General features: G+C 48.0%; 1 protein-coding gene across 1 annotated transcript in view; it reads left to right on the plus strand.

The window, feature by feature from the left end:
- The window catches only part of VWA5B1 (von Willebrand factor A domain containing 5B1), a 53,730-nt gene that overhangs the window by 23,652 nt on the left and 5,783 nt on the right, over window positions 1–24,295 (plus strand). Inside the window, exons 9-20 of the mRNA XM_050793972.1 lie at window positions 1,151–1,261; window positions 3,452–3,654; window positions 4,146–4,260; window positions 5,977–6,162; window positions 9,520–9,703; window positions 10,858–11,048; window positions 15,395–15,572; window positions 16,043–16,357; window positions 18,492–18,629; window positions 21,360–21,473; window positions 23,289–23,363; window positions 23,992–24,061. Of these exons, the coding sequence (XP_050649929.1) occupies window positions 1,151–1,261; window positions 3,452–3,654; window positions 4,146–4,260; window positions 5,977–6,162; window positions 9,520–9,703; window positions 10,858–11,048; window positions 15,395–15,572; window positions 16,043–16,357; window positions 18,492–18,629; window positions 21,360–21,473; window positions 23,289–23,363; window positions 23,992–24,061 (1,880 nt within the window). The remainder of the gene's footprint in view (window positions 1–1,150; window positions 1,262–3,451; window positions 3,655–4,145; window positions 4,261–5,976; window positions 6,163–9,519; window positions 9,704–10,857; window positions 11,049–15,394; window positions 15,573–16,042; window positions 16,358–18,491; window positions 18,630–21,359; window positions 21,474–23,288; window positions 23,364–23,991; window positions 24,062–24,295) is intronic.

The following is a 24,295-nucleotide window of genomic DNA, read 5'->3' on the forward strand; positions in this document are numbered from 1 at the left end:
ACTGTGCCCAGCCAGAGCTGTGTTTTTAAAGCCTCAGTCATTAGTTTTAGGTTTTGCAACCCAGTGTAATTCTTTAGTTCTCCTGAGCCTCAGTTTCCTCATCTGTAAAATAGGGTTATTAATATTAATATAGATCTCATTGGGTTGATAATGATAACCATTTACTGAATATTTACTATGCACCAGGCTGAGGCTGAGGGGGGTGACATAACTTAGAATGTTTAGCACATAGTAATTGCTTGATATTTGTGATTGCATTGTATCATAACCATCATCACCATCATCACCATCATCATCATCATCATCATCATCATCATCATTTATTTTGCTTCTACCATCACCTCCACCTCCTTCATTGTCACTGTTTTTTTCAATCTACCTTTATCAAGGTCTCCTGGTGGGGCATAGTTACATGGGTTATGTTTAGTGTCCATAGACTTTGGAGGCAACGTGACATAGCTTTGAGTCCTGACTCCATTATTTACCCACTGGATGCTCACCAACATGTTACTTCACCTCTCTGTGCCTCAATCTTCTCTTCTATAAAATAGGGATAATAGCGTACCTGCCTCGAAAGGTTATGGTGAAGATCAGTGAGGTGATGCATGCAAAGTACCTCCTGTGTACCTGACAAATATGAGCTGAAGAGACTGCCCCTGAGGATGTGTCCTTAGTTAGTGATGGTTAGGTTGAGTCTGATGCAGAAGGTCCCACAGGAGGGCCAGAAGCCATTCCATCAACAGTGTGACCTGGACCAGGCCACTTTCCTCCCTTAGACATCAATTCTGCTTTGGCAGCAGGGAGAGGGTGCTCCCTGCTCTCCCCACCTCTCAGGATCAGCAAGAGGTTAAATGGAACTGGAAAGTCATAATAGAAAGGCTTTAAGAAGTCAGACCTGCTACATGGATAAGTTTGACGATGATGATGATAATGACGATGATGGTGGTGGTGGTGGTGGCTTTGGTCCAGCCTCTGGTCAGTGTCAGCAAATTTCTTGATGTGAGGGATAAGGAGTTGCTGGGTGCAGACAGAGGAGGGTAAATGCCTGTTTGGAGGTCGCTCCTGTGCTGGGAAAGAGAATATTGGAGTGTGGTGGTTGAATGACAAGAACTCCTTCCCGAATCCTGAAAACCACTTTCTCTCCTGCCAGGATGCCATGTTGGTGGCCCTTAAGAGCCTCATGCCAGCCTGCCTCTTCAATATCATTGGATTTGGATCTACATTTAAGAGCCTTTTTCCTTCCAGCCAGACCTACAGTGAGGTAATGAGGGGGCAAGGCTGGGACCAGGAGGGTGGTGCATGGTGGGGAGCAGAGGAAAGGAGCAAAAGGGGAAAAAATCGTTAAAACCCTAGTGCTGGCCTCAGAAGCTGCCCACCCACAGAGAACTCAGATCACACCCGGGGGCAGAGAACTAAAGAGAAGCTATCTCTGTTTGGACATTTTTCTGACATCCCAGACTTCTGACATCCCCCCCTCTTTAGAATCAAACGATATTTTGGGCAAAGTGTGTGTGTGTGTGCAGAGATGAGGTACAGAAAGTGGGTAGAGAGAGGACATAACCCAGGCCTGCCACTCACTGAAGCCTCCGTTTCACAAGGATGATGGATGCATGCAAGGTTGAGCTAAGGAAGCAGATGATAAGGAGTAGGGGAGTGAATAGGTGGATGAGTGGGCGTGGCAGTGGGCTAAGAATGGAATTCACAAGGCTCAAGATACTGTGTGAAACAAGAAGGCTGTGGCCCCAACAGCATGTTCAAAATTGCAGCATCCTACCCAGATCTAAGAAGAGGAAGAGAGGGAGGGAGGAAGGAAGGAAAGGAGGGAGGAAGGACAGACAAATGGGACACTTTTCAACTAAAAATAATGTTATGAGTTTTAAAAATACAAGAATAATATATGTTGCATGCGCTTGTAATCTCAGCTACTCGGGAGGTTGAGGTGGGAAGGTCGCTTGAACGTAGGAGCTTTGAGTCCAGCCTGGGCAGCAGAGTGAGACCTCATTTCTACAATGATAACAACAAAAGAATAATATGTATTGATCACTCCACAATTTTTAAATGTAGACATCAAAAACAAAATGTGTTTAAAAATCTCCCGTGATTACGTCAGTCAGGAAAAAAGGAAGAAAAGACACTGCTAAGAGCTTAGTATAAATCCTTCCAGCCCTTGTTCTATGCGTTTACACACATTTTCAATAAAGATAGGATTAGGCCTTCCATACTGTTCTGTAACCTACTTTTCTAATGTAGCAGTATATCATGAATATATTTCCATGCCAGTAAGTATTAATCTGTAATGTAACTGTAATGGCTTCCTAGTATTTCACTATACAGATAGATTGGGACTTATTTAACAAAACCCCTGCAGTCAAGCATTAAAGTTCTTCCCATTTTATTTAGTCATCTTTGTATCACAGATTTTGCATGCATCTTTAATTATTCCCTTAGAATTAATTCCTAGCCTTGCGGGCTCAAAAGCTACACATACATCTTAAGACTTTTGATACATGCCGTTACTGCTTTTCTTTTTTCTTTTCTCTCTCTCTCTCTTTTTTTTTTTTTTTTTTTTTTTTTTTGAGATGGAGTCTCTCATCTCTCTTACTCTGTCACCCAGGCTGGAGTGCAATGGTACGATCTTGATCTTGGCTCACTGCAACCTCTGGCTCTCAGGTTCAAGCGATTCTGCTGCCTCAGCCTCCCAAGTAGCTAGGATTACAGGCACGCACCCCCACACCTAGCTAATTTTTGTATTTTTAATAGAGATGGGGTTTCACCATTTTGGCCAGGCTGGTCTCGAATTCCTCACCTCAAGTGATCCACCTGCCTTGGCTTCCAAACATGCTGTTACTTCTAAGGCCCGTCCAAGAGTAGATGTTGAAACAGCATTCCCCTGAGCCAGGAGGAGGAGGTCACTGTATCCAGTGGGAATCTACTCTTGCTGCAAATAACATCCATCCTTGGCCAGTTGGGACCCACACAGTTGGTCCAGAGCAAGGAAATTTGAAGCCTGGATTAGAGAAATGATTTTCTCAAAATGTCACGGGGGCTGGTGCCAGAGTCAGTCTCTGGACTCAGATCTTAAGATTCCTAGTCCAGTGTTCTTTCCATCACACAACCCGCCTCCCTCATCAGAAAAAGAAACCTCATGTATGCCAAGGAATCAGGGGTTTAATGTGCTACCTCTTCCAGGAGTGCTTCTATTTTTAAAGGGGAACCCAGAAAGGACAACTGGTTGGTGTTTCAGGCATTGGTAGGGGGTGCTGTTGAGCAGAATGACACCAAATGAGTGGTCACCCATTCTTCCTGTGAGTGTGGGCGGGGATGAAAGTGGGAGCATTGGTCAACTCTGGTGAGCCTAAAAGAAGATCTAGGGAAACAAAGGCCTCTTCCTTAGGTGGTCTAGAGTCTCTGTGCCATACGGTGACCCTGGGGACTGCCTGCTTCTCTGCAGGAGAGCTTGGCCATGGCCTGTGATGACATCCAGAGAATGAGGGCCGACATGGGTGGGACCAACATCCTTTCCCCTCTCAAGTGGATCATCAGGCAGCCAGTGCACCGAGGCCACCCGCGACTCCTCTTCCTGATCACAGATGGCGCTGTCAACAACACGGGGAAGGTACTGGAGCTGCTGCGAAATCACGCCTTCTCCACCAGGTGGGCCTTGGCTGAGGGTCTAGGCTCGGTGACTCCAAGCTGCTGGGGCTGGGGCACCACAGCCGAAGGGCAATGTGGAAAATGCCACAGGGAGAGGACAGGACCCACAATTCCCACAGGGCTTTGCTTCCAAGATAGTGTGGGCTGATTTCAAAGTTCATCTTTTTCCCTCTCAAGTTCAGAATGGGTGAGCTACCCATGCCTCTGCACACAACTCATAAAAGCAGCCTAGGGAGAGATCCCACAGCCAAGGGAGAGGCTGCTCCCGCTCTGTGCTGGGTGGGAATTGATGGACTGTCTGTGGGTGAATTGATGGATGTGTATGTGGGTACTTCCTGATGGAAGTACCATCTTCTTTCTCCCTCTCCCTCTGCCTGAAGATAGGGCCAGCTCCGAGATCCTGCTGAGCCATGCTCTGTCCCTTTCCACATCAGGAGGCAAAGATGTAGAGAGGATAGGACATAGCAGCCTCTCTTCTCCCCTTCCCCCAGGTGCTATAGCTTTGGAATTGGACCCAACGTCTGCCACAGACTGGTGAAAGGGCTGGCATCTGTGTCCAAGGGCAGTGCTGAGTTCCTGATGGAGGGGGAGCGGCTGCAACCCAAGGTAGGCAGCAGAACCCACGCAGTCCCTTCTGGTGCTGGAACCTCAGAGGCCCAGACCAGTCACATGGCAACTCAGTGGTGGAGCTGGAATGTCACCCCAAAGCTGAGCTCTTCACTAGGCCACACTGCACCCCAATGAGAACCAGAGACTTGCAAGTCACAGAGCAGGCAACTCTTGAAGCAATGCCGGGACGCTAGATCCTCTGGTCTCCAGCCACTGAACACACACTCCATCCACTGCTGGACAGGATGAGGCTCCTGAAAAAGCTACCTATATGGGTTGGAGCTGTGTTTGAGGTCCATATCTGGACACATTCCTGATGATGACAAATGGTGGCTCAGAAGAATCTAAAGAACCCAGAAATAAAGGAGGCTATAGTCTTCTTTCCATGTCCTGCACATTTGACACAAATAAACTAACCCTTAGAAAATCCCCTTATCAGTCCAGTAAACAAAGACAGGGCTGAGATTAAGAGTGAAGACATTTATTGGGGATAGTGTCTATGAAAGGTGGAAGAGAAGGAAACTGGAAGAAAAACTCTTCAGTCCAAGAGTCCGATCCAACAGCTGTGAAAGGAAAGTGGGAGCAGAACTGGGCAAGAAAGCCTCAGACTGTGATGCCCTGGCAAGGTCTCAGCCGTCCAGCAGGGAGCTCTGGAGCAAAGGTTGCCCATCAAAGTCTGTGATGTGCTGAAATGACCAGGCTGTACTATCCCTGCCATATTAAATCATTGACTTGGGGCTTCCAGGGAGAGATATGGTCTTGGCTCAAAAGCTGGGGTGCTGCATCTGGAAGCTGTCACCTAACTGCACTTCTTCCAGCAAGAAGGCATGGTCTTTCTTGAAGGGAGATTTGAAAGCTCACCTCTATACTTGCCACAACCCCCAAGTCATTTTCTCCAGGTTTGCAGTACAGAACATCCAAGGAAATCAGTCTAGGTGATGACCACAGCCGTCATTTACTGAACACCTACCACATGGCAGGCACTTCAAATTCAATATTGCAAATAATCCTTCAACTACACCCTCCTACTTTAACAGAAGGGAAAACTGAGGGCCAGAGAGGTAAATGAACTTGCTCAAGATCATTATCCAGTCCATGGTTTGACACAAACCTGTGTGCCCTTGGGCTACTCACAGCCCTACTTTGAGCCTCAGATTTTCTCATTTATAAAATGCTAAACTGGCCAGGTGTGCAGTGGCTTACACCTGTAATCCCAGTACTTTGGGAGGCATAGGCAAGTGGATCACTTGAGGCCAGGAGTTTGAGACCAGCCTGGCCAATTTGGTGAAACCCCATCTCTACTAAAAATACAAAAATTAGCCGGGCATGGTGGTGGGTGCCTGTAACCCCAGCTACTCAGGAGGCTGAGGCAGGAGAATCACTTGAACCCAAGAGGTGGAGGTTGCAGTGAGCCAAATCATGCCACTGCATTCCAGCCTGGGTGACAGAGTCAGACTCTGTTTCAAAATAAAATAAAATAAAATAAAATAAAAATGCTAAGCTTAGAAAAGATGACAGCAAAGATGCTCTCCAACTCTGACATTCTAGGATTCTAAGGAGCTCAGAGTTGTGCTCACTGCTGGGCAGGTCACCCCAAGGCCTGCTGTCCCCTCTTCCCTGCTCCCACTCCCTACTAAGCTCATACTTACATGATCTTCTGTACACATCTCTTCTCACACATCCCCCAATCTGCATTCTGACCCTGCCCTACAGATGGTCAAATCCTTGAAGAAGGCCATGGCCCCAGTCCTGAGTGATGTGACTGTGGAGTGGATCTTCCCTGAGACCACTGAGGTCCTGGTCTCACCCATCAACGCCAGCTCCCTCTTCCCTGGAGAACGGCTGGTGGGGTATGGCATTGTATGTGATGCTTCCTTGCACATCTCCAATCCCAGATCTGTAAGTATCCTAGAAACTCCAGGGATCCATGGGGGCCCAGAACCCATGTCTACAAATCACCCTTAGCTGGAAAGACTATTTGTGACAGCCAGAAACTAATTGGAATTGGGTTTACAGTTGTGGGTTTACAGTTTTCCCAGTTGTGGGTTTACAGTTGCCAGGCCACAGGCATTAATCACAGTGGCATGGTTAAGGTAGATGCCACCATCTCAAAAATGTGGTTCTTAAAAGCCCCTGCAGTAGAATTGCTTAAAGAACTTGTTTAAAATGCAGAGCTTTGGGAGGCTGAGGCAGGAAGGTCACTTGAGGTCAGGAACTTGAGACCAGCCTGGCCAACAGGGTGAAATCCCGTTCTCTGCTAAAAATATAACAAAATTAGCCAGGCATGGTGGCAGGCACCTATAATCCCAGCTACTCAGGAGGCTGAGGCATGAGAATCACTTGAACTCAGGAGGCAGAGTTTGCAGTGAGCCAAGATCGTGCCATTGCACTCCAGCCTGGGCGACAGAGCGAGACTCCATCCTAAAACAAAACAAAACAAAATGCAGCGCCCTAACTTCCATCCAAGTCTGTTGAATAAGAATCCCCTAGGATAAAGCCCAGAAAATTGCATTTTACATCATCTCCCCTAAGTGATATGGTGCACACTTCAGTTCAAGAACAAATGCACTCAGATTTCGTTCTCCACACACTCTAGTAAGCTCATATCTCCTTAGATAAGTTTGTGTTTTATTTCTTTACATGGATGATTCCCTTGTCTGTGGTGGCAGAAGTGGGATGAAAGCCAAGAACTTCTGAAAGGGAGGTGAAATTCATGCTAAAATGTGAGAGATTGCCAAAGAAGCTGTTTCCTCACCTATCTTTCCTCTTCCATGAGTCTGTCCACTCTCTCCAAAGGATTTCTCATCTTGTTTTGTTTTTCAAAAAAGAAGTCACAAACTCAATGCCTAGAGAAATTGGGCAGGTATGGAATGAATGAAATGGACTTGGTGTAAAAATAAAAGGGGCCAATGCTGTGATGGATAGCAGCTACCACTGAACTCACAGTTGGAAAGGCAATAAGGAGTGGTGAGGAATATGGCAAAGTGGATGGCACACACCCTGTCTAAACTGGGCAGCCCCTATGCAGCCCTAACAAAGTGTCGTCATGCAGAAATGTGAGTCCTATGTTAAATGTATGTCTAATTTTTCAGGAGAAATTGGAACTTTATGTGAAAAACTCCAGATTTTTGAATGTTATGAAATGTGTTCAGAATTGTGATCAGGGTAATGGTTAATGTGTTGTGGACAATGGAGTGTTCAGCCACAGGGAGAAAATGCTAAACAAAATGCTGACCAAGTCCTTGCACAGTCCAGACCTTCCTGGGAGGTCTAGAAGACACCAGTTCATCAACAGACCCTCCCACAAGAAGGGTCTGGACGCAGTCATCAAATCCATTCTCCTTTGCTTACTCAATATTGGCAACGTTTGCCCTGCTACTGGTAGGGATAAAGAGGACCTTCACATATTGTTGGTGTAAATATAACTCCACAGCCCTCCTGGAAAGCAACCTAGAAATAACTAATAAAATTAGAGATAGGCCAGGCATGGTGGCTCATGCCTGTAATTCCAGCACTTTGGGAAGCCAAGGCAGGTGGATTACCTGAGGTCGGGAGTTCGACACCAGCCTGGCCAATATGGTGAAACCCTGTCTCTACTAAAAATACAAAAATTAGCCGGTGCGGCATCAGGCACCTGTAACCCCAGCTACTCGGGAGGCTGAGGCATGAGAATCACTTGAACCCAGGAGGCGGAGGTTGCCGTGAGCCAAGATTGCACCACTGCACTCCAGCCTGGGGGATATGGCGAGACACTGTCTCCAAGAAAAAAAAAAAAATTAGAGATATATAAACCTTTCAACACAGAAATCCTACTCCTAGGAGTCTATCCCATAAAAATAAAAGTGATGTAATAGATTTATTTCCAAGGATTTATTGTAATATTTTTTATGGTGACAAAAATAAATGGCCACAAACTGAATGCTTAACAATAAGGCATGGTAAAATATTGTGCAGTCAAATGCTAAAAAGAATGGTTGAGGCCAGGCACAATGGCTCACGCCTGTAATCCGAGCACTTTGGGAGCTGGGATTACCAAGGAAGGAGCCTGGCTTGAGGTCAGGAGTTCAAGACCAGCCTGGGCAACCTCGTGAGACCACTTCTTTACAAAATATAAAAATTAAAAAATTAGCCAGACGTAGTGACATATGCTTGTAGTCCCAACTACTCTGGAAGCTGAGGTGGGAGGATTGCTCGAGCCCAAGAGTTGGAGGCTGCAGTCAGCTGACTGTGTCACTGTACTCCAGCCTACGTGCAGTGTGGAGACCCTATCTCTAAACAAACGAACAAAATCGTAGTTGAAATGCAAAATTTCCAACATGTTTTAAGTGCAAAATTCAAGATACTGATAAGTGTGAGCAGTATGGCAAAGTTTTTATAATACAAAAAATGACCCCCAAAAGCTGATGTGTTATTTATACATAGAGGTGACCCTTGAACAATGTGGAGGTTAGGGATACCGACCCCCCATGCAGTCAAAATTTCACATATGACATTTGACTCTCTAAAAACTTAACTGCTAATAGCCTACTGTTGACTGGAGGCTTTACTGATAACATAAACAGTCAATTAACACATATTTTGTGGGTTATATGTATTATATTCTGTGTTCTTACAAAAAAAAGTATGCTAGAGAAAATGTCTTTGAGAAAATCAAAAGGAAGAGAAAATACATTTACTGTTCATTAAGCGGAAGTAGATCGTCATGAAGTTCTTCATCATCATCGTCTTGACGTTGAGTGGCGGAGGTGGAGGGTTGGTCTTGCTGTCTCAGAGGTGACAGAAGAGAAGAAGTGGAGTAGGTGGAAGGAGAGGCAAGAGAAGCCGATGCTCAGTGTAACTTTTTTATTGAAAAAAATCCACATATAAATGGACCCACGCAGTTAAAACTTGTGTTGATCAAGGGTGAACTGTATGTTTATATCAGGGAGAATGGAATGGAAGGAACAGATCATTTATTTTGTTAATTTCGGTTACCTATTTGGAGACAGGAGTGGCATTTAGAATTACATTTAAAAAATTTAATGAAGTCAATGATTAAAAACATAAACAACCTAAGTGTTTTGAAAGATAATTCCATTCACCATCTCTTGAACAGAAGTTTGTCTCAATTCCCTAAACAAACACAAAGCTTTCCTATTGAGCTGTTTCTTCAGAAATGAAAACCCCACCACCGCGGCTCACACCCCTTGCTCCCTGTGGAAGTCCTTCCTGACACCTAGCCCCACTCTTAGCCCTCTTTTCTGTTCCTCCCTCCAGGACAAGAGGCGTCGGTACAGCATGCTGCACTCTCAGGAGTCTAGCAGCTCCGTCTTCTACCACTCTCAGGACGACGGACCCGGACAGGAAGGTGGAGACTGTGCCAAGAACTCGGGAGCACCCTTCCTCCTGGGGCAGGCCAAAGATGCCCGGCTAGTCAGCAGAAACTCCACCACCAAGCACGGTCGGTCTGAGGTTCTAATGATTGCTACCTTACGTTGAGCGTTTACTATGTGCTAAGTACTTGGTAAAAGCCACCTCATTGAATAGTTAGCAGCTGCAGAGGTCAGTACTGTTATACCCAGTTTACAGATGAGGAAATTGAGACTTGGAGAATTTGAGCAACTTGGCTAAGCTCATAGAGCAATAGGTAGAGTACAGACAAAGAGTCTGGATCTATCTGACTCCAAAGCCTCGTTATGGTGTTAGTTTCCATTCAAAGGGTACTTATTGATTCCCTACTAAGGTTAGGGGCTGAGAGCAACGTGGGAAGCAAAGACGACTCAGACATGTCCCCTGCCCTTCCGGAGCTTTCCATGTAGTGAGAGATACATCTGGCACTATCTCTGAAAGAAAGCAGAGTGACAGGGTGCCAGGGACCCCTAGAAAATTTAACAAGCTATAGGAATCCCAGGAGAAATGAGTACATCTGCTAGATGATATCAACAAAGACTTCACAAGCGGACTGCTTCTTAGAGGTGGGAAGGGAGAGGACGTTCCAGGCAGAAACTGCCTGAGCAGCAATGTGGAGACTGTGACACTTAGAAAGCACACACACAATTGGCTTCTGATCTAGTGTGGCTGACCCACTTTGTACTTTTTTTTTTTTTTTTTCCTGAGGCAGAGTCTCACTCTGTCACCCAGGCTGGAGTGCAGTGGCATGATCTCGGTTCACTACAACCTCCACCTTCTGGATTCAAGCAGTTCTCATGCCTCAGCCTCCCGAATAGCTGGGACTACAGGCGCACACCATCACACCTGGCTAATTTTTGTATTTTTTGTAGAGACAGGCTTTTGCCATGTTGCCCAGGCTGGTCTAGAACTCCTGACCTCAGATGATCTGCCCACCTCGGCTTCCCACAGAGCTTGGATTACAGGTGTGAGCCACCACACCCAGCCACTTCTTTTCTTTTAAAAGAAGCAGCAGGGAGAGCAGCTGGGAAGCTAGACTAGGGCCAGATTCGGAGAGGCTCTGGATGCCAGGGGAGGCACCTGCACATATTTCAGTAGGCAAGAGGTGGAGAACGTGAGATGCTTCCAAATAGGAAAGAGGGACGCAAGCCCCACTCTTTCCCTGCTGTCCCACTCTGATGGTTCCCCATCACCATCCCTGTCCAGATCCGAACGTCTCCCAGCGACGGAGGGCATATAGCACCAACCAGATCACCAATCACAAGCCCTACCCAAGGGCTACCACGGCGAGTGACCCCATGCCAGCTGCCAAGAGATACCCACTGCGGAAAGCCAGGCTGCAGGACCTCACCAACCAGACCAGCCTGGATGTCCAGTGGTGGCAGATTGATTTGCAGGTACCCAAGCAGGACAGGTTAGGGAGGAGCTGGGGAAGGCGACAGGCAGGGGAGAGCTGTGTCCCCTGCTTCAACCATGGGACGGGGCCATCCACAACTTACACTGTCAAGTGAGTCCCTCCCTCTTTCCTTTCCTAGGCCTTCATCTGCCTTATCTCCGAGTACACACTCCAAATCAAGACACCCACCAGTGAATAAGCTCACTCATTCCCTGAACACACACTGCCCAGTTGGCAAGGAACATTTGCATGTTGTCTTTCACTTGATTTTATAGCACCCCTAGGGAAAGAGAGAGTTTAGGGCCCACCTTGGCTCAGTACAGATGTGGATATTGAGAACCAGAGAGGCAGGGCACCTATCCAGGGTCACACAGTCAGTCAGAGGATTACAACCTGTCTGACCTTTGAGGGACCCTCTGCCTTCAAATCCTTTTATTCCCCCTCTATTAGACTGCACCTCCTACAAATTCCAGGGCATATACATTTACCCAGGGCAGAGAGGATTTTTTGTTTATTTGTTTGATTGTTTGTTGAGACAGAGTCGCGCTCTGTTGCCCAGGCTGGAGTGCAGTAGTGCCATCTCTGCTCATTGCAACCTCCACCTCCTGGATTCAAGCAATTCTCATGCCTCAGCCTCCCAAGTAGCTGGGATTACAGGCATGTGCCACCACACCTGGCAAATTTTTTTTCTTTTTTGAAATGGAGTTTCGCTCTTGTTGCCCAGGCTGGAGTGCAATTGCGCAATCTCGGCTCACTGCAACACCTGCCTCCAGGGTTGAAGCGATTCTCCTGCCTCAGCCTCCTGAGTAACTGAGATTACAGGCACATACTGCTGTGCCCAGCTAATTTTTAGTAGAGACGGGGTTTCACCATGTTGGCCAGGCTGGTCTCGAACTCCTGGCTTCAGGTGATCCACCTGCCTCGGCCTCCCAAAGTTCTGGGATTACAGGTGTGGCAATTCTGTGGCAATTCTGGGGGCAATTCTGTGCACTGTAGAATGTTTGGCAGCATCCCTTGGCCTCTGCTCATTAGAGGCCAGGAACAACACCATCCCAAATCATGACATCCAAAAATGTCTGCAGACACTTTAGTTCCCTGGGGAGCTAAATCACCTGGTTGAGCACCACTGTCCTAAACCAAATTGTGGTTTAATCCATTTATTAAGAATGGGCTTGGCCGGGCGCAGTGCCTCATGCCTGTAACCTCAGCATTTTAGTAGGCCAAGGTAGGCAAATCGCTTGAGCCCAGGAGTTTCAGACTAGCCTGGGCAACATGGCAAAGTCCTGTCTCTACAAAAAATACAAATATTAGCCAGGCATGGTGGCACACGCCTGTAATTCCAGCTACTCGGGAGGCTGAGGGAGGAGGATCACTTGAGCCCAGGGGGCAGAGGTTGCAGTGAGCTGGGATGATGCCATTGCACTCCAGCCTGGGAGACAGAGAGAGATCCTATCTCAAACAAAACAAAAAACAAACAAAAGAATGGGCTTTATGTAGATTTGTCCTTGTAAGGCTGTGGTTCCATAAAAGCAGCCTTTTCACTCTCCCTATATGCCCCCTCCCACTTCCAACCACCATCCCCATCCCTCCCTACCTCCACTTACACATAAGCCCACTCTCTAAGGGTAGGGACACGGCCATCTTATCCCTGGAGGCCCTTCTCTGTGCTTATTGAGGGACCACTTGATGCAATCAGAAGGCAACCGGCCCTGCAGTCTGTTTGACTCTGCTCCTCAAACATGTCACTCAACTCTCTGAGCCCCAGATGCCTCATCTACAAAATGGGGAGAATAGCTTAGGCACATGATTGAGCTGCCATCCATCAAAAGACATTTATTGAGAGCCAACTCTAAGTAGAGGACTCTTCCAGGCATTGGCTGATAAAAGATGCAGTGCCCGGTCCAGCACTTGGCACACAGCAGGCATCCTCTGCTGGCAGCTTTATTTGGTGAGAGCTCTGAACAGGCTGGTTCCCCTTTACTTCTTTCCTGCACGCTCCCTAGCTCTTCAGACCCATCTCTGCTCATCTCTCACTCCCTCCTGCCTGGCTTCTTCCCCAACCCAATTCTCCTTTATGCATGCACATACAACACACTTACATGTGCGCGCACACACACACACACACACACACACACTCCATGCGCCCTCTAGATGGATGTAGGGCTGGATCTTAGACTCATCTGTTGCCATGGAAACCTTACCAGCTTCAGTTGCTCTCTGTGACCCAGTGTGGTGTTGATGGCTGGGGAAATCCTAGTGTTTGATTGGGCAAGGAGTGGAGGGTAGGGATCCCCTGGGACTTAGCAGCCCTGGCTGGGGTCATCCAGGGAGTTACCAGTCCCCTCCTTCTCCCACATCCTTGTACCATTCCTAGGACCTCTGACTTAGAAAGACAGAAAGGCAGCCCCCATTTAATGGGGGAGACACAGTCCCCTTCCTAATAAATACTTGATAGGGATGGAAAACCCCCCATGGCTAACTGTTAGCCTAAAAAAGTGTTACACCTGATGAGTGCCTTTTCGTCATCATCCCCTCCTCCTACCAGGGGATGTATATTGGTCCCAGAGGCTTGAAATTCATCTCTAATTAATTTCATATTCTTCAATTACAAAAGTAATACAGTGTTTGCAATAAAAACCCTCAATTGCAAAAGTAACACATACTCAATGTTTGCAATAAAAACCCTCAAACAATTCAGTCAGGTATAAAGTACAAATAAAAGGCCCCCTGCCCTATTCCCAGACCCACTTGGTTTTGAGTGTTTCCTTCTAGAAATATTAATACTACACACACAAACACATACATACACAGTACACGTATGTATTTTAATAATCACATATGCAAACTGCTCTCCAACTTACTTTTCTAATGTCTCTTTAATTCACTTTTTAAATAAATAACAGTGCACTGTATTTATTTAAAAGTGAATTTAATTACCCTTTTTGGTGAACAGTTCTATGAGATTTGACAAACGTATATAGTCACGTAATCATCGCCACAGTGAGGATACAGGACAATCACAACTTTTTTAAAATAAGTTTTGTCTTGGACATCTTTTCACTTTGGCATGAAGAAAACTAATTCTTTATTTTCAATGTTGTGTGACATTCCATTGCATGGAATATACCAGAACTTATTTGCCAACGCCGACTGATGCCAACCCCGACTGATTTCGGTAGTTTCCAGATTTTTACATTTACAAACAATACTGCAACAAATATACAGTACTTGCACATCGATATTTGCACTCTTGTGTATTTCCAGAAGATTGAATTCCTGAAAGAGGAATTGCCAGATCAAAGGGGCTTATGCATTTTAATTGATAGCACATTGCTAGATTGTTCTCCCACAACTGTGTACCCATTTACATCAGCACTGACAGTCCATGAGAGACCCTGTCTTTCCATTGACCGCAGGGGTGCCATCAAACATTTGAATATTTGCCAATCTGCAAGATGGAAAAAAATTATAAACTTTTGCTATAAATGGCCTGCAAATGCCTTTAACACATTATTCTATTAAGTTTGTATTTTACCCCCAGTGATTTATAAAAGCTTCTTGAAAATGATCTTTGCCAAGACTATTACAAATGTATTCCTCCATTTATCCCTTGCCTTTTCATGTCTGTTTGTACCAGCACAAGAATAGATAGATTAAATCAACAAAACAGAACAGAAAGTCCATAAATAAAACCAAATGTGCATGAAAGCTTTGTTGCGATAGAGGTAGGAAACTGATTAAGCTGCAGGGATTCAAATGGAAAAACTGCATTCAATAAATTGTGAGATTCTTACCATTTAGAAAATCAAGAAAAATCTGATTCCTTTCTCCTTACTCCAAAATAAATTTCATGTAAATCAAAGATTTAAACACACAAACAAACAAAAATGAAATCCCAAAAATTCTAGAATATTTTTTGAGTGAGAAAGACCTTTTAAATATGACATATGGGAAGACATAAGGAAAAAAGGTTGATAATTTTAACCATACACACAAAAAAGTTTAAACTTCGTGGCAAAAAAAAAAAAAAAAAAAAAAGTGGGTTTAGAATTATCCATGGTGTATTATTTTCTATGTGGCTTTCCACGGTTTGGAGTTTCTCCATGGTTTCGGATTATCATTGTTGATGTTTCTCATGGATAATGGAGACGGGGTCATGCATCCCTGAGTACTGGAGGGGCAGTGCCCAGGAGGAGCTGCTGTGCCCCAGGAAAGAGCTGGTGGGGTGGGGGTGGGGATCCGGAGGAAGGAGAGTCCAGCCACCAGGAGCTCTTCCTCCTCCGCTGCCTCCTCCTCCTCCTCTTCCTTCTCCTCCTCCTCTTTCTCTTTCTCCTCTTCCCTCCCTAGCCCTTGCTGAACAGTGGTCAGGACCTGGACCAGGGCCCCAAACTCCGTGGCCCAGGGGCCCGAAGACCCTCTCTGCTGCCCCAAGGCTGCCAGCCCTTCCTGCCCTGGTGCCAGGAGACCCAGGCCTGGAGCCCCGTGAGAGAGCGGACTTCTGACAGCCGAAGCCCCGGAGATCTAGGTAAGTGACCACAGAATCCAGGACCTGACTGGGGACAGCGAGGAATCCTTGACTGTGGTTCAACTTCAGACGACAGGCCCAGAGGGCAGATGCCTGGGTCTGTCCCCTTGGGGTCTGCTGCGGCTCACCCCTTTCTGAGGACCTCACCAATCCCACGCTTCCCAGTCACCCTGGTTCTTGAGTGACCTGTGAGGGTGCAGTTCCATTCTCAGTGCCCCTGTCCCACCCCATCCTATCTGGCCCCCTCAGGCACTAGCTTCCTGGGAGGCGGATGTGTCCTCCCTTGGGGACAAGCCCATGCCCCCGCAGCTGTCCTAGGAAAGCAGTTGGAGTTGTCTGTTCCCTGGGGAGATGGAGGGAGTTGTACTTGCTTAGAAGTGTCTGCTCCCTGGAGAGGGACGTTGCCCCCCTGGGAGTTAGCCGTCTGTCCCCTACGTCAGCGCTTGGCCCACTTGTCCCTCTGCCCGCAGAGCCGTCCCACCACCCCTCTGCCTTCGAGACAGAGACATCCTCGGACTGGGAGGCCCCAGCCGAGTCCCAGGAGCGAGCCAGTCCCAGCAGGCCCGCCACCCCTGGCCCGGTGCTGGGCAAGGCCCTGGTGAAAGGCCTGCGCGACAGCCAACGCCTGCAGTGGGAGGTGAGCTTCGAGCTGGGGCCCCCCGGACCGGAGCGGCGCGGCGAGCGGGATGCCGACCTATGGAGCGAGACCTTCCACCACCTGGCGGCCCGCGCCATCATCCGTGACTTCGAGCAGCTGGCGGAGCGCGAGGGCGAGATCGAGCAGGGTGAGCGCCGCGGACCTGCGCCCCTCCGGCGGACGGCCTCTGGAGGACCGCCCCCCTCCACACCCACACCCACACCCACACCCACACCCACACCCACACCCACACCCCCTTCCCCACCCGCCCCGGTGATCCTCCCAGCCCCGCGTGGTCCGCCCACCTCCTTCCCGGGTCCTGCCCCACCCCCTCCTCACAGCCCCGCCCAGTTCCCCGCCCACTCTCCCTATGACCCGCCCACCTCCTTCCCCGCTCCAGGCCCTACTCTCGCCCCATCCCCTCATTACAGCAGTGCCTAGTGCCCCGCACAACCCCCCGTGGCCCGCCCACCCCGCCACTCCCCGCCATAGCCAGTCCCCACCTCCATAGTCAGCCCACCTCCTTCCCTGACCCGGCCCCCACCCTGTGCCAGTCCACTTCCCCCAGGACCCGCCCTGCTCTCTCCCGTCGGCCTCCAGGACCCGCCCCCTCCTCACAGCCCCGCCCACTGCCCGCCCACTCGCCTCTGCGGCCTCCAGGCTCCGCCGCCTCCCCATTCTGCTCAGTGCCTGGGCTCATTCCCTACTCCTGCTCCAGGATCACCCCTTCATCTCTGGCTTCAACCCCCTTCATCTGCCCACAGCCCCGCCACGGCTCACTGTTCCCCCACTCCACCTCACACCGCAGCCTGCAGGTGCCTCCCCTCACTCCCAATCGCCCTTCCCCTCCCGCCCACCCACCCACACACCCACACACCCGCACACCCACACACCCACACACCCACACACCCACACACGCACAGCCCAGGGCTCCATTCCATTGCCTCCAAGATCCACCCTCTTCCCCCTGCCTCCGAGTAAGTTGCCTTCTCCCCCAGCCCTGGGCTCTTCCACCCCATCCAGTGATCCGTCCTCTTCTCTCCCTGCCTCATTCCTCTCTCCTATGGGCGCCCCATTTCTCAGTGCTCCCCTGCAGCAGCCCCAGTAAGGCTCCAGAGACAGAACAATGGCGACAGCCCACACCTTCCTCCAAGTCCCCCAGTCCAGTCCAGGGGCTCCACGCACTCATTCATCATGCCTTTATTTACTGTGGATCGGCTGGGGGCCAGGCTTCCACTGGGCCGTGTAAACGCAGTTGAACAGCCCGGTGAAAAAGCAATCTCCATCCCTTCCTTACCCATGAGTGCTTGACAAACTAGCAGGGAAGCCAGCATTAATCACATCATTACACAAATAATTAATTGAGTGCATTTGTCCTAAGTGCTATTAAGAAAAAAGACAGGGATCCAAGAGATTGTATAACAGGGACGGTGGGGGAACTAATTTAGTCCAGGAATTGGGGCAGACTTTACTGAGAAAGGGACTGGTGGGATCTTGATGCAACACACTTGGAGAATAGAAATATAAATAGAGAATGGTTATATCATTTCTTTGTTGTGAGTTTATGCTTTATTTCTATAATAATATTATTTTGTTTATATTTTACTTGTATTTTTGTATTGTACATGTTACTTTTTTTCTTCCCATGAGCTCCTCACCTTACAGTTTACGAAGCACTTGTCTACCCTTCCTCTCTTTGGCTCCTCACACAGCCTTCCGGAGGCTGCAAGTCCCAGAGACTGTTCACCTCTTCAAAGGAAAGCGACTGGGCTTTGGGGTCAGATCATCCTGATCTCAGATCCATTCCTAACTTGCTATGTGACCTTAAACTCACCACTCTTCTCTGATTTGCAATGTCCTCAGCAGTTAAATGGGTCAGATCAGTGGTCCCCACCCACCAGCCAGGGGACCTGTTAAGTTTTACGGCAACGTTCCCATTAGACATCTGCAAAATTAAAGTACAAAATACAGACAACATAGTGGGTTGGGTGTTTTTAAAAATAAAACTAGTTATTTAAAGGAAGTAGCTGTCTTTTATTCTGAGACAATGTCTTACATTTTTACATTAAAATATCCTTTATTTTATGAAATGATGTCGTGAAATGATGGTGGTTTTTTAAAAAATGTCTTTAGTTAGCAAGTTGGCAAGTCCTTGATTTTAAAGGCTTATTTAATCCTAAAGATGGGGACCACTGGTAGAGCCCCCACTTTAGCTTCCAGCGCTTCTGTGTGAGGGAAGACTTTCTGAGTCTGAACAGTGACCCCAGTTTCTCCCTCCACAGGGTCCAACCGCCGCTACCAGGTGAGCGCCTTGCACACCAGCAAGGCCTGCAATGTCATTAGCAAATACACAGCCTTCGTGCCTGTGGACGTGAGCAAGAGCCGGTACCTGCCCACCATGGTGGAGTACCCCAACTCTGGTAAGGCAGGCGAGCGGCGGGGGCCCTCCTGGGGGCCCTGTGGACTGGGGAAGGGGGCTGAGATACAAAGGACCACAGACCAGCAGGGAGGGGTGTGAGACAGGGCCTAGAAGCAGAAAGGCCCCCAGTGGATGATTTGGCTGCCAGTGGGTGGGAGCCCCTGGGGCCTCATCCCACTGCTCTGCAGAGGCTGTGAAATCACCCTAGTCCTTTTTCTCCACCAAATGAAAATGATTTTATTGTGTTTCTTCAAATGGGACAATATGTGCTCATTATAGAAAATTCTAAACTATAGAAAGATATAAAATGTAAAAAATAACTGAGACCAACAGTCATCCAGGAATGTATATTAGTCACCTGCTTGGTGTGACCATCCTTCCAGACTTCTCTCTGTGGATAGCAACATGTAGAGAAATCAAAAGACAGATCATTTTACATGAATTGGATTATCCTAATATGTGCTATATATTTTACAAAATATGGGCGTGGAAAGTGTCACTCCATGAAATGAATCTATATCATTTTAATAGCATATTCCCCTGCAGGTAGATGTCATCCTCAGAATAGCCAATTAGTGTTCCAAAGCACTTTGTATATATTTTCAATCCTTTAATCCTCAAAACAGCTCCACAAAGTAGACACTATTATTATCCCCATTTTATAGATGGAAAACAGAGGCAGAAGGAGCTAAGTTACTTTCCTGAGGTCACACAGCCATGATGGGCTGGAGCCAGGCTTTACATTTATTGTCCTAGCTCTGGATTATGCATTTTCCTCCACTCCTTTCTACTGCCTCTGAAAATTTATTGCAGCCTTTTAAAACCTGTTTAGACCTTTCGTTTATTCCCCATTTGGTTATTGTAAATTATACTGCAAAGAACATCTTTGTGCATCTGTCTGGTTATCACCTCAGTGTTAATTAATTCGTAGAAGTAGGACTGCAATGTCAAGGGCATGCCCGTTCAAAACTGTGATGTATGTTACCAAACTGCCCCCTTACCGTCCCACAGGTTATTCAAATGTCCATCCTCTCCAACACTGAATATTGTTTATCTTTCTAAACTCTGCCAGTCTGATAGGTGAGAAGAGAATCTCTCTTTTGTCATTTTTTTAATCGTGAGATGCTTTTCATGTTTATGAACTATTGGTGCTTTTTCTGTTTCAAATTACATTTTCCTGTCCTTTATGGTCACCCCTCCCCTGCTTTGTATTAGCAGACCTCCATAAAAAATTGTGTTTGGAAATAGAATATGCCCTTCCTAATTCCACCTGTCCCCCTTTTCTTCTCTGTGGTATCAAAATGATCAACTCTCCTCAACTGCTGTCATTTCAGGCAATGGAGTGGCCATTTAATCAGGCTGTTGCCTTATTCTTGTTGCAAGGATGACCATCCCTTCCACCCATCTCTGACCAGCCTGCTAGCATCTGTAGCCACAGCCTGGGAAGTTAGGGACCTGGCCCATATCTTAACCAAAGTCCCAAAGCCCCCTAAGATCTGAATCAGCACTTCCCCAAGTGTGTTTCAAGAAACTAGAACTCTAATTTCATGTCCTATGAATAGCCATCCAGCATAAAAATAGAAAATACCAGATTAGGAAATACATTTAAGAACCACTGGATTAGCTAAAGCTCAAATGCTTTCTTTACTGCAGAACTTCTCAGAGCCTTTAGTATGTTAATATACATCAAGAGGCTCAGCGATGGGCTACAGAATGCAGCTTCTCCAAAACTTGTTTCCCAACACAACTCCAATTTTTAAGGAAAAACTTACAGACTAGTGTTCTCTGAGAGTGGGGTTCCCTAAAGCATACTTTAGGGTGCTGTAACATCTTTCTTCTTCCTCCTCCTCCTCCTCCTCCTCCTCCTCCTCCTCCTCCTCCTCCTCCTCCTCCTCTTCTTCTTCTTCTTCTTCTTCTTCTTCTTCTTCTTCTTCTTCTTCTTCTTCTTCTTCTTCTTCTTCTTCTTTTCTTTGAGAGAGTCTTGCTCTGTTGCTCAGGTTAGAGTGCAGTGGCGCAATCACAGCTCACTGCAATCTCCAACTTTTGGGCTCAAGCGATCCTCCCACCTCAGCCTTCCAAGTAGCTGGGAATACAGGCACGCACTACCACATTCAGCTAACTTTTTTTTTTTTTTTTAATAGAGATAGGGTCTCGCTATGTTACCCAGGCTGGTCTCAAACCCTGAGCTCAAGTGATCCTCCCATCTCAGCCTCCTGAAGTGCTAACATTACAGACATGAACCACCCTGCCCAGCCCAGGGTGCTGTAACTTCATCTCTTTTCCATCCACCCCCTCTTAGTAATGCCCTGGGATTTCAGGGGCCTGCGCTGTGGGAGGAGTACTTGGGACATGGATCTCTGAGACAGTAAACAGAGAGAACAGAGTGTTCCTGAGAAAACTGGCCTTTTAACTTCCTGGAAAACATTGTGGCTTCTTGAACATTCTCTCAGCAATAGTATCTACCCAGCAAGCTAGATATTATCCCCGTTTTCCAGATGAGGAGACCATGGCTCAGTGGGGTCTGCACCCATCCAACTGGAAAGCGATGGGGCTGAGCCTCAAACCCAGGTCTTTCTGACTCTAAAGCTTATGGTCTTACCTTGTACTTTGCCTTCCTGCCTTTGGATAATTGAAAGATTGAAGCCAGAATCATTCCTGCCAGCCCTGGGGGAGAGGCAAAGGACTGGCACATCTGTACCCAACCACCCGCTTCCCCTTGTCTTCTGTGAAGGAGCTGCCCTGCGTATGCTCAGTTCTCGAGCTCTGGCCCAACAGTGGAGGGGCACCTCTTCTGGCTTCGGACGGCCGCAGACCATGCTTGGAGAAGACTCGGCAGCAGGACATGGTAAATTTCAGGCCCTAAGTAAGAGCCACCCTGGGCACTTTCGGAAGCCTGGGCCCCTGAGGTTACTGTGTTCTCATGTCCGAGGCCCTAGGACCTCTCTCTGAGTCTGCACTATGGGCTTAGGCAGGTCCAAGGCAAAGCCAGGCATCCCAGGCTCTCTGAGGCCTAAGAGGGACAGAGAGGTTCGGTATGGCCTGAGCACACCACCACTGACACAGCTCTCTCTTTGCCAGGGAGCGGCACCACCTCCTATGGGCACCTCTCCCCTTCTGAGCTCTGCTGACCCTGGTGCTGTTCCCTGCCTCCAGCCTCTGAGTCCTCCCAGGCGCCAACTGCCAGGAAACCTAATAAACAAGGGAAAAAGCAAAGAGCGAAGAGGCAGTGCCATCTGTTTGGGTCCCACCATCTGTTTCTTTCAGGATTCCCAACAGCCTCCTTTGAGCCTTCACCTGGTTTCATTGTGCCTGAAGCTTGGCTCCTTGAAGAGCCAGGTTTTGACCTTTTGGTGACCTTGCACTAGTTCCCAGGATGGCTTTAACCCTCTGTGTCCTGCGTGGATGTGTGTCTTTCTGTCTCTCTAAAGACAGCCTAACTGCTGCACTCGTCCTAACCCCTTTCTAGGTACCCTCACGTGCACAGTGAGGATCTCCTGCCTTTTGCTGTGCAGGAGGAAGACATCAGAGGTCCCGCCTGGCCACTAGTCCAGCCAGCCAGCCCATAAGGATTTTTTATTCCAGGTCCTAGAAAGTGTTCACAGACACTGATGGGTTTTAAAACAAAAACAAAAACAGAACCCAGTGTGACGGGGTAGAAACACAGAGGAGCTCTTCAGAATCAAAATGTTCTTTCAATTTCTTGGTCCCGTTGGCCTCCAAAACCCAGGAGAACCAGCTCTACCCCTGAGCCAAGCTGAGCGTCCAGGCTTCAGGAAATTGCTGGTCTATACCTTCCTTTCTCCGAAGCTTAGCTTTTTTGGGTGGCCCATGGCTTCTGTCAAAATCACGAATCATTTATTTATTTATTTATTTATTTATTTATTTATTTATTTATGGAGTCTCACTCTGTCCCCCAGGCTGGAGTGCAGTGGCGCGATCTCGGCTCACTGCAACCTCCACCTCCTGGGTTCAAGCGATTCTCCTGCCTCAGCCTCCGGAATAGCTGAGACTACAGGCACCCACCAGCATGCCTGGCTAATTTTATATTTTTAGTAGAGTTGGGGTTTCACCATGTTGGCCAGGCTAGTCGCAAACTCCTGACCTCAAATGGTTCACCACCTCAGCCTCCCAAAATGCTGGGATCACAGGCATAAGCCACCATGCCTGGCTACAAATCCCTTCCTTGAAATTGTTCTTTGATTCATGCCCACATTCCTGACTTTTTTTTCCTTTTTTTTTTTCTTTTTCTTTTTTTTTTTTTTAGGCAGAGTCTGTCGTCCAGGGCTTTACTAAGCACTTAGCAATGGACTAGGCACTATCTGCGTGTTATCTCATTTAATCTTTACCACACTGTGAGATAGATAATACTATCCCGAATTTGCAATCAAAATTTATAAAGTAATTTTACCAAGTCCCCACAGCTGGTCAGTGGTGGTGGTGGTGGTGGGGGTCAGGATTTGAACCTAGGCCTGTCTAACCTTATGGTGGGGCAACGGTTATATCTGTGAAAGATGAAGGCCCATCCGAGCAGGGTTTGAAACCCTAGCCTTACTCTCCAACCCACCTGCAGACACCATGAATTAGACCATCACTCTCCTGGGGGAATGGGGGACTAGGAAGGGAGGGGAGAAGTCCAGCCTCACTAGTTCCTCTGTCCTAGACATGGAGGCAAGTCCCACTGCTCCCTTCAGCGAGACCACGTCCCCCGGCCGCGAGAAGCACGGTGCTTCTGAAGGTGAGTGGGCAGGTGGCCCTGCCTCTCCATCAAGATGGTGACAGGGATTGGTCCTGGGGTCAGGAGAGTGTCTTAGCACCAACAAAGTCCTCAGGGCTTCATGGAGTCCTCAAAGCAGCCCTCTGCACTGGGAATAGGATTATCCCCAATTGAAAGATAAGGAACAGGTGCAAAGAGGTGAAGTGACTTGCCCAAGGTCACAGAGCACACTGGTGACAGAGCTGGGCTTGGATCAGGCCTCCCAGTTCCCTGCTGAGGGACCATTTTGCCACTCCGCTCTGCCTAGAGTCCTCTAGCATCGTGCCAAGGAGGTCAACTCAGTGTCCCCATTTGGGAATGAGCAGAGCTGAGTGAAGCTGTCACTGCCCCCACAAGTAACTTTCCAGAAGATCCCAGGGGCTGCCGGCCAAGGAATCTTGGAGGCCAGCTTTTTACATGCGGACGTAATCTCATCCCACCTCACACCAACTGGAGCAGAAAGAGCTCCGCAGCCTAACGGTTAGCTCCAGTCCCTAGGAGCGTAGCTAAGCCCCTGCCCCTCTCTGGGCCTCTATTCCCCCTGTTGGTCAGTAAGCAGTTGGACAGGGTCATCTTCAGGTCTCAACTCGGTCATTCCATGGCTCTCCAGGTCCCCTGCGCAGCCTGGCCACAAATACTCTTTCTTCCATGAAGGCCTCAGAGAATCTCTTTGGATCCAGGTAGGTGGGATTTCCAATAAAGGTACACTCTCCTGCCACCCATTTTCCTGGGGTGGTCCCTGGGGTTTTCCCTGACTTGGAAGGCCAAAGGCAGGTTCAGCCTGACATTTAGGCAGGTGTCATAAAAAAGGCACTCCTGCCCAGAGCAATCACTGTCTCCAGGCCTCACCCTACCTCAAATCCCCCACTTTACTTTATCTCCCACACTTCCAAGATATCTTTCCAAATGCAAGT

Source organism: Macaca thibetana, chromosome 1, assembly GCF_024542745.1.
Source record: "Macaca thibetana thibetana isolate TM-01 chromosome 1, ASM2454274v1, whole genome shotgun sequence".
Lineage (NCBI taxonomy): Eukaryota > Metazoa > Chordata > Mammalia > Primates > Cercopithecidae > Macaca > Macaca thibetana.